Here is an 11076-nt window from a genome sequence, read left to right as displayed (position 1 = left end):
ACCAAAGTGTAACATATATACTTTTGTAAGATACATAGATCAATACACACATATGAAATCAGTCTGTTTAAGAAACTTATGCCATTCTGAGACTAGGAGATATCAGATTAAGACACTAAATCTGCTATAAAAAGCATTAGTTGAAGGAACAACTAGTGAGTAGGTATACCCGCCTAGGTCCTGCAGAGCCTAAAGTGAGAGAGTTAGTAACCAAATAGGTTCACTCTATAAGTTGGCCAAGTCAATTGGAGGGTTTGATCATAGGAGTTGGCATTTCCTTAGAACCTATCCAATCTGTTGATTTGAGACCCAACAAGACCCTTGAAACTTCTCCTCATTCCACCATTTATCTACTAGGTCTATAAAATCTTTGTCCTGAAACCACATGTTTTCAAAGTTAAAGGGGCACTGCTTGGGCCTCTTGTCCTCTGCCAAATCTAATTGGATTGGATAATGGTCAGAGCCTACCATGGTTATAATAAAAGAGCTCAAAGAATGTTGAAAATCTGCGAGATCTCCTTTAAAGAGAAACCTATCTAGTTTCCCAGCTATGTAGTTAGTTCCTATCCTCCTACTACTCTAGGTGAAGGGGTCGTTATTCATCTTGATATCCACCATATTATTTTTATTAATCCATTCTCCAAACTCTGTTTGGGCTATAGAAATGTTTTGCAAACCCCCTAATTTCTTTGACAGAATCAATATTGCATTAAAACCCCCCCTAGTATGTAGTTTGAGTCCAAATTCTACAACATAAAGGTGTCCAATTATGCCCAAATGACCCGTTTACCAATAGTGCTCAAAGGGCCATAAATGTTTATAAGAAGGAATCTTAATGAGGTGTGCAAGCTACCAACCTTACCACATTGCCAATGCACATTGTTCACTATTGGTTAATAACTAATCCTTCTTGGATCCCAAAGTACTGCCAGACCACCCACAACCCCTATTATTAAGTTGTTTTCCACGTTCCAAATTCCTAATTTCATTTTAAGGGACTTCCATTCTTCATCCCTTAATTTGGTTTCTTGTATCATTATAATATCTGAATGGAAAATAGTCAGACTACGAATTAAATGAGCGTTGCTTGTTAGGGGCATTTAATCCCCTAACGTTCCAAGTTGTAATCTTCATTTTGATTTGGGAAGGCACTTCCCCTTCCCAACCTGAAATCAACCAGTTATTTTTGTTTGATTCTCTGCTTCCCCAACTTTTTCTCTAAGCTCTGTAAGAGACTTTCTTCCTCTTCTCCTAGGAGCTGTCCCATAATCTGGGGTATCTTTATCAAGGTAGGTTAAGGCTAAGCCAAGCTTAACCTCATTGCCCACGTTCTCTGCCTTAGCCATATTGATCTCCTGAATTACATCATTATCTTCCCCCTCGATCTTAGAATCTAACTCCAATATTTTTTTATGAGCTCTGATTTATCCTTGACAATTTCATCATTGTTCTCCTCCTTAGATTCAAATTCAGACTCAGAATCATTTAAACCCATCAGTCCATATACCACTTCTAGATTATTTGGGACTTAAGCTTGTACTCCTGAATCCAAATTAAATAGGTCCTCCTCCTGATCCGCCTGTGGCTCTAGAACACCTCACAAAGTGGGATTGTGATCTACCTTGTCCATCTTTTGTGGCGTTCTTGAGATTTTTGGGCTTAAGGGTTTCTCATTATTTTTTCCGTTTTCTATAACTCTAGGGCTAGCAATCTCTATAAAAAAGTCGCTTACATCATTATTAAAATTAATATTAATTCTTGTTTCCAACCGGGGAGAAGAGGCAGACTTGTCCTTAATGTCTAAATCTACCTTAGCAGAAATCACATTGCCATGAATAACCCCATTGTAAAAATTATCTCTAATATTATAAGTCGTCTTAGTCGTGATTAATTCCAGGGGTTCCGAGTTTTTGTCATTATAATCCATATCTATGAGCAATTTCACTTGCGTTGAACTCATAAAATTTTCTTCCACCCCTATAAAAGATCCCAACTCATTTCCTATTTCTGCTAAGGTATCAAAATTTAACAGTTCTACAGGCAAATAGTCAATTTTGATCCATTTAGGAAATTTTTTAGGTTTATACTCAAATGGATTAAAATTAATGTGCCAGTCCAAGAAATGAAAACTGTATCCTTTGGAAATAACTGGTTTCCCATTTAACAGTTCTTTTTTCAAATCCTTAGTTCTTCATTTGATAAAGAGAAAATCATTAGGAAGGATAGATATACTTACCTGTTGGTGGTAAGCCCAATGCCACCATTGTTCAATCTCGTTAATCGGTTGTCCCTGACCACTCTATTTCGTGAATAGCCCAATATCTTTACAATTATCCTAACAATCATTGATGACCTTGGTATGAATGACAAAATATGTGTTATTTCCTCTGTTAAGATCCTCTTCTTGCCTGGGATGTATTCTATAATGATCCGTTGCTGGAGCCAACTTAGGGTCGACTAGATTATTGAAAATCTTGCGAATGGCCATCCTGCTAGGGTTTGGCTTGGCCCTTAAATTGCCATAATTTAAATTTCCTCCGTTAGGTTTCTTAATGGGAGCAACCTTAGAGCCAAATAATTTCAGTTCCTTTCCCAAATTAGTTCTCCATCCTTTTTTAGATTTTTCCTGGTAAGAGCGGGCTTGATCTGAGAGGTGCTGTGAAAGTTTCTCAACCCTCTTTGTTTTCCTTGATTTGATAATTTGCCAACCATTATAGGCAATTGATTGATTATCCTTCTTATTATGATTTTGCCAACATTTATCAACCCATTTGTCATTTGAATAATCCCATTGCGGCCTGTAATATTTGATTTTGGGTTTAAAATCTATCCACTCGCCAATGGATCTATTAGCAAAGTATTGAGGGCCCAAGGGAACCCTTCTAGATCCTGTAGCCTATCGAGGGTGAGTCACAGAAAAACAATCTGACCTCGATGTATACTTTTGAAGATTAAAGTTCCTTGGCTTATTTAATTCGTACTTGTCTAATTTCTGCGTTGGAAACCTGGAGGGGGGTTGTAAATTCGTGAAAGCCTTGTCTCGCATATTCGCTTTTCCAGAGTAGAGCTAGAAGTATTTTTTTTTTGCTATTAGATTATTTTAAGTTAATGGTAGAAACTAAATAAAGTAGAGTCTACCCCTTAAACTCATCAATGATTTTCACCTTCAGGTTTATACTTTTCTATAAAAAACTATTTTTTTAAATGAAAATATTTGCAATAGTAATTAATGCATACTCTTATTATTTTCCAAGATTCACCAATATTTTTTACCAAAAAAAATTGATATAAAAAAATTCGCCAATAAAATTAATATTTTTCTTTTAAAAAAGGAAAGATTCACCAATACAAATTATTATTATTTAAAAAAAAAAAAAAAATTTGCCAAGGTTTTATACAATTTTTTGAGAGGGGGTTTCTTAAAGTTGTCATTGGTTTAGATCTCTTGCATTATTGGTTTGAGTCTCTCTTATAGCCTATTTGAGGTAGTTGTAATCTTGAAATCAGAAGCCCACTTTGCCCTTGTTTGCAAGTGGCCCGTTGTGGACACACAAAGTATAAAGTGTCAAATCATCATTTTTTTTTCGGGGGGGGGGGGGGGGGGGTTCTTTGTTTGAGTGAATTTGGGGGGAGGGGTGTCTTGTGTGATTGTGCCTCTATTTATCTTATGCTCTTTCATTTTGTTGCTACGGGTCCTAAATTTCCACTTTTAACTCCACATAACTATGCTTCTTGTAAAATTGACGCATGGAGTAAATTAATAAAAAAGGGACCTAAATTTCCACTTTTAACTCCACATAACTATGATGCTTGTAAAATTGATGCATGGAGTAAATTAATAAAAAAGGGATTAACTCACTATACCGATGGAACTATTACGACACTAGTTGATCCTAATGCTCACATGGAATGTCTCACTGAAAAAATTATGGCTCTTGGAACTTTGAGGAAGTATGTATCAAATGATCTCATCTTTCACATTAAAAAGTGTAAAATAGTTAAAGATGCATGGGATATATATCGTAAATTGTATGGTCAAATTGACGAGATTAGGGGGCTATCAACTTGACAATGATCTCACTATGTTGGATACCAAGAATTTTGATACAATCCAAGACTATGTCACTAAGGAAAATGAGCTAAGAGTGCAACTTAAGGAATGTGGCATTGACAAGAAGGATGCACAGTTGGTCTACAATTTGTTGGGAAAGCTTCCATCACAATATGCAACATTTGTTTCTAGCTTCCAAACCCATTGCTTAACAATGGGCAGTTCTTTCACTATGCCCTCATTTGATGCATTCATAGAAATGTTGATGTTAGAGAAATCAAAGTTGGCGAGCATGAGATTCTCAAGTCTTTAAAGTTCAAAGCTTTGGTGGATAATCAAGGGAATCAAGGAAAGGGTTCCAACAAGAACCATAAGAAATTCATTCCAAAGATGCAACAGGATAAAGCACAACCATCCTCTCCACAACAAGGAAATTCTTCATCCTCTTCCAAGAAGGGGCATACACCTGAGAAGGATCGACCACCTTGTGCATATTGCAAGAAAAATGGTTATGACGAGCAACATTGCCACACCAAGCAGATTGATGTTGACAAACATCATTAAGAAGAACAACATCAATTTTCCATCCACCTACAAGAAGAAGGAATCATCTCCTTCCACTTCCTCGTAGTCAAAGGGAAAAGCATTTGTGGCTAAAACAGGTTCTTAATGGCAGTGGATACTTGACTTAGGTGCCACTTATCACATGGGTTCTACAAAGGAGTAGTTTTCTTCATTGGAGCCATCGAAGGTACCTCACATTTTCATTGGTGATGATACACAAGTGGAGGTTTAAGGGAACATTTGAGAATGTTCTCTATGCTCCTAACTTGTCCACCAACCTTCTCTCTATCTTCCAAATCACCCACTATGGAAATGGGAAGAAAGTTGAGTTCACACCTAATTTAGTTATAGTAAAAGAACTTGAGAATGATGCCTTGGTAGCAATGGGACAAACCAATCACAATTCATGACTTTATTCATTCTCCCACTTGGTGCCTCAATCTCCTTCTATGGCCTTGCTCACTCATTCAAATTCAGAAAGTAATCTAGATGCCATGAGCAGTTTGGTTACCTCAAGTACCGCTATCTTTAATAGCTAGGCTCTAAAGACATGGTCACAAGTCTACCTCAAATCAATTTTTTAGAGGGTGTATGTTCAGGGTGTTCCATGGGCAAGCATCCCAAAGAGAAGTTTGATAAGGGGAAATCTTGGAGAGGTTTGAAATTTCTTCAACTTGTTCACAACGATGTAGCAGACCCATTTCCAACACCTTCATTTAGCAATGCCCACTATGTCCTCACCTTCATTGATGACTACTGCCACTTCACTTGGGTCTACTTTCTTGTTCACGAGAGTGAAGTGTTTGCCAGATTTATAGCCTTCAAGGCTCATGTTGAGAAGCAATCAAGGAAGTTAGTCAAGATCCTTTGCATAGACAATGGAAGGGAATATGTGAACAATAGACTTGAGGAATATTGTACTCTTGAGGGGATTGATCTTCAGCATTCAGTTACCTACACTCCATAACAAAATGGTGTTGTATCTAAAGGAAAAATAGAACCCTTAAGGCAATGGCTAGTTGCATGATTTAGGCTTGTTCTCTTGGTCCATCGTTTTGGGCAGAAGCTATTAGTTGTGCCACACATATCTAAAATCGGGTTCCACACAAAGATTTGAAGGGTATCTCCTTTTGAGGCTTGGTGTGGTAGAAAATTGATTGCGAGACATTTCAAAGTCTTTGGGTGTCCAACATGGGCTCACATTCCTCTGCAAAAATACAAGGCATTGGAACCTTAGAGTAGGCCTTGCATATTTGTTGGATATCTCGAGGGCGTTAAGGCATATTGACTTATGGATCTAGAGAGACATGAGGTTTTCATTGAGAGGAGTATTCACTTTGAGGAAAGCTCTCCTATCTTGGCCTCACTTCCTCCTCTACCTTTCTCCATTGTGGATAGTGATGATAGTGACTCAGATGATGACACTCCTTCAACTCTGACTCACAGGGTCACACCTCTGTAGGGTCCACTTGTAGTTGAGGAAGCTCTTCCTCCATCTCCTCCTATACCTCATTAGGCTCAACAATCTCTTAAGTTAGCGTATTCTCTTGTTGGGGATCCTTTAGACACTTGACAAACTCAATCACAACATTAGGAGCTTCCACATGCTTACATTGTTATTGCTTATGATCCACATACATTTCAGGAAGCATCCAGAGTTCCCAAGTGGGACTCAACCATGGAGGAAGAGTATAGTTGCTTGATGAAGAACAAGACTTGGGAGTTAGTCCCTCTCCCTAAGGGGAGAAAGATGGTTCAATGTAAGTGGATCTATCGGACCAATTTTGCAATGAATTTTAGTTTGGATAAGTATAAGGCTCAGCTCGTTGTGAAAGGTTTCTCACAGGTTCTTAGTGTTTATTATATTGAGAGCTTCACACCCATATCTAAGATGAACTCCATTCGCTTGACACTTGCTATTTTCGCAGCTCATGGTTAGGCTATACATTAGATGGATGTGAAGAGTGCCTTTCTTCATGGGGATCTCGCATAGGATATTTGCATGGAGTAGCCACAGGGATTCATTCAAGATTCTTCATTGGTTTTCTGATTGAGGAAGTCTATCTACAACCTCAAGTAGGCCCCTAGGGCTTGGTATGCCAAGATGGATTCCTTTCTTTTGTCTGGAGGATTCACTAGGTGTCATTCCAATCCAAATGTCTACATTTTGTGACAGGATGACTGTCACCTGATACTTGTGCTCTATGTTGATGACTTGATCATTGTAGGGAGCACCTCATCCATCATTGGTAGTGTCAAATCTACTTTGTATGAGAGATTCGCCATGACTGACTTGGGGGCCTTTTGCACTACTTTCTCAGTATTGAGATATCTAAGTCATCTTTCGGGATTACACTTGCACAACCTAACTATGTTCTTGATCTTCTTGCATGATTTCACATGGCTTATTGTAAGCTTGAACCGACTCCATTTTCTTTCAGGAATCAAGCTTGAGGCTAAGTGTTTCACTCCACTTGTTTATGCCACATTGTATCATCAACTTGTTGGGAGTCTCATCTACTTGACTCACACACACCCTGATATTTCCTTTGAAGTTGACATGGTTTCATGATTTATGCAGGAACCACATGAGCTTCATTAGAAAGATGCCAAATGCATATTGGACTACATACATGGTACACACCACTATGGGATTCACTATGCAACAAGCACAAGACTTGCCTTGGTTGGCTACACAGACTCAAATTGGGCTGGCGATCTTGATGATCATAAGTCCACTTCAGGTTTGGGCCCCATTTGTTGGTAGAGCAGGAAGCAACATGTTATTGCTCTATCTTTGACTAAGGTTTAGTATCAAGGGGCTGTTAATGCAGTGGCTTGGGCTATTTGGCTTCAACATATTCTCATGAAGTTTGGCTTCACCACTCCACGACCTACAATTCTTCAATGTGAAAATTAGAGTGCCATCTAGATCTCGAAGAACTCGATCCACTATCAACAAACCAAACACATCGAAATCCACATGGTACTACATCAAGGAGTTGATTCAAGAGTAGGTCATTGATTTGCAGTATTGCCCTACAACTAAACAGGTTGCAGACATCTTCACCAAACCCTTCATTGAGAGTAAGTTTCATTAGTTGTGAGCTCTCTTAGGGGTGCGAGATATTTCATCGAAGGGGGGGGGGGTTGTAAATTGACTTCTCCTTCATCTGTTATGGGGGGGGGGACTTTTTCCTCTCTTAAGGTTTTGTCCTTCTTCTTTGAGAGTTCTTTTGTACATTCATCTCTCTTTTGGGGGGGAGTTTTTTCCCACTGGGTTTTCTCCCTTTCTCCATTTCTGAGAGATTGCATTGCTTTGCTTGCATTTGCATTTGTTTATGGGTACCTAAAATGGCAAGTAGTCGAGACCCATCTTGCATTGTTATCTTGAGCCTACATTCCCCTAAGTTGCACTAAAGGGGGGTGTTGGTGTAAATTATGTCTCATAATTACACTTTACTTAAGTTGACTTAGGATAATGTATCTCATAGTAGTTTGCATATGAGACACATAGGGAAGTGTGCACATAGGGAAGTTGCTTGTAGGAGAAATTCCACCTTTTGTGGTCTTATCTTGTTATCACATTCCACCTTCGGTGGGTGATCCACCTCTTATGGAATTTTTATTATTTCTCCTACCTACCCTTGTATCTCATTGGGCCACATGTCATGATTGTGTGCTCACATATCCATATGGCCTTACCTTTATAAGCAGGCTCATCTTCATTGTATAGTTTATCCATTTGATCCATTTTTGCATCTTGACGAGAATACAGTTTGTTCTTATCAATCTTTCTCTCTCTTGTTTTGTGCTATTCATTGGGCTTAGATCTTGGTTATTTTGACAAATTCTTACAAGGCCCAACTTCTAAAGCCTATAAATTTTGATTTGAAAAACCATTGGAGTTTATTTTTTAAAATTGCAGAGCCTGAAGATATTTACATATTGAGCGTCCTTTGAAGCAATGTTAAACAATCCAAATTAAATTTATTTTACCTAAAAGCAAACTCTATAGCCCATAAATTAAGTTTTTCTATTCAATTATTAACTATTTTTTATATATATTCTTCACATTATAAGCAAAGTTGAGATGCCATTCTTAACACATATTATTGACAAATTACGTATATCATTGACTTTTATATATAGATGCTATTGACATGACCTAAGCCTGCTCCAAAAACTCTTCAACTAATGAGAAATTATGTTTAATCATAAAATCTTTTAGCTTATAATAAAGTTTCTTAAAAAATCGTTAAACATAAATCATGACCCTTTTACAAACCATTACATACATTAAAATTTATTTGTTTTAGAATCTACATTTCTCACATTGAAAGGGGAATCCATCCACATTTTCTATATCCACATTCTAGAAGATTGTTGTCTACAAAACTCTACAACACAATAAAAATTCTTAAAATATACATTTGTTAATTTCATATTATCCTATCTGAAAAATCAAAATCTCTCATCTACAACTTTGTCATCCTAGTGATGGACCATAGAATATGATCCAAAACTTGATGCAAACAAATTTTACACAATTGAATTCAAAAACAAAATAACTTACACTAACCACAATAAACTATAAAAAGATTTATGTAAAATTGAATTCCTTTCTTTATAATTTTTAAACAAATCCTACATAATTGAATTCAGAAACAAAATAACTAACACTAACCATGATAAACTATTAAAAAAAATTAATTTTATCAAATTTCCATAATTCATAACTGAATCATTGATTTACTTCTAGACTTAATTGTATGTATTTTTTTTACATCAAATTTCTTTCTTCTTTATAATTTTAAAAATTTCTACATATACATATCAATCAATTTACCCTTTACTATCTCTTAACTCCCATTTCCCTTCATAACAATCTACAACCCCCACATTTAAGACCAATGATGATACAATTATTAGTTAGCCCCCAACTCAACATCTAACATTGCATTACTAGAAAATGCAAACCACTATTTGTATCTTTTATCATCAGCCTACACGTCATTGCAAACATCTACAATGAACATCCACATCAAACACAACTCCCCCCCCCCACACCCAAAAAAGGACAATTCAAGGAAAAACCATCACTTGACGGCCATCAAATTTAAACTCTAATGCCTTTCAATGCAAGGTTAGAAAAGATTATTACGTCCCCGTAACGTCACCAAGCCTGCAAAAACACATGGTTGCATGTGCACCGCAAGCCCGTAAGGGTGACGTCATCCATATCCGTCGGCAGTCAATCCTGCCGTCATATTCGACGTCAGCTGCCGTCCACGAAACGTTAAAACAACAGCAGAAATGGATGACTCAGTCGTCCCAGCAGACTGACGGTATGACGTCACGGTGACAGAGCATAACTCACTAATGACATCGAAATCAAATAATAATAATTAAAGGGGTTGCTGATAAACCAAGGAATTTAATTTTTATTTATTTTCACGGGGCACGATCGCACTCCAAAATTATCGGAGATCATCGGGTCCGTCGATTGTGGGATTAAGTTTTCGTTTCGGTTTAACCGCGGGATACGTAACGGTTTTGCGGAGGAATGGTATTTTAAGAGAATTTGAGAGGAAGAAAATTTCAGAGAAAGTGGATGAATTAAAAAAATGCAAGGATTGCATTACAGGCGGGGAGCGGCGGAAACAAAGCGGCGGGCGGGGCTGCAGCTGAGAAATCCGGCGGAGAGGTTTGAGAGCGGCGCTGAAGCGGTGGAGAGGCTGGCGGCGGAAAATGCAGTGCTTATCTTTAGCGTTACGTCGTGTTGCATGTGTCATGTCGTAAAGCGGCTGCTTTGCAGTTTGGGCGTTAATTCGGTGGTTTGTGAGCTCGACGAGGTGGAGGAAGGGCTGAGCGGAGATATTCGCAGGGCTTTGGCTTCCATGGTGGGCGGTGGCGGCAGCGGTGGAGAAAAAATGTCGGCGGCGGCGGCTCTGCCTGCTGTTTTTGTCGGCGGGAAGTTGCTTGGGGGTCTTGATCGGCTTATGGCGGCGCATATTAGCGGGGAACTTGTGCCCAGCCTTAAGGAAGCAGGGGCCCTGTGGCTCTGAAAGTTTGGTTTTTTGGTTTTTTTCTTCGAATCTGATTTTGGTTTTCTGTTCGTATCTGATTCTGGTTTTGGAAAGGAGGAGGAAAATCTTGGTGTCTTGTTTTCCTAATTGGAATTCTGCTTTGATGTGTTAGCAGTGAATTTCTTGATTAGGAGAAGGAGAAGATGTATATTTGACTGGTTGTAGGATGTTCTGTTGTCGAAGAACAGTAGAATATCAGGATTTTATTGCAATTTTTTTGGTTTTCTTCCAGTTGATGCCTTCCAATATGAAGGTTTCATTGCTTGAGGGCAATTGAGAGAATGTAGAGAATTATCATTTGGTATGATGTAAATTGGAAATAATACCGATCAAAACAAAAACGATTTCTTTAACGAAATGAGTTTTCCACAA

At 38.1% G+C, this 11076-nt stretch overlaps 1 protein-coding gene across 1 annotated transcript; it reads left to right on the top strand.

The window, feature by feature from the left end:
* Window positions 1-10207: 10207 nt before the first annotated feature.
* On the top strand, window positions 10208-11076 carry LOC131040285 (glutaredoxin-C5). Its single transcript, XM_057973181.2, has one exon. It carries the CDS (start codon window positions 10243-10245, stop codon window positions 10681-10683), a length of 441 nt encoding a protein of 146 aa, XP_057829164.1. The 5' UTR covers window positions 10208-10242; the 3' UTR covers window positions 10684-11076.

This window comes from Cryptomeria japonica, chromosome 7 (assembly GCF_030272615.1).
Source record: "Cryptomeria japonica chromosome 7, Sugi_1.0, whole genome shotgun sequence".
In the NCBI taxonomy this organism is placed as follows: domain Eukaryota; kingdom Viridiplantae; phylum Streptophyta; class Pinopsida; order Cupressales; family Cupressaceae; genus Cryptomeria; species Cryptomeria japonica.
This window is presented reverse-complemented; position numbering and strand designations above follow the sequence as displayed.

What these genes read in the sequence shown, in the direction of transcription:
- LOC131040285 (XM_057973181.2), top strand. Translation starts at nt 10,243, where the DNA reads ATGCAAGGATTGCATTACAGGCGGGGAGCGGCGGAAACAAAGCGGCGG.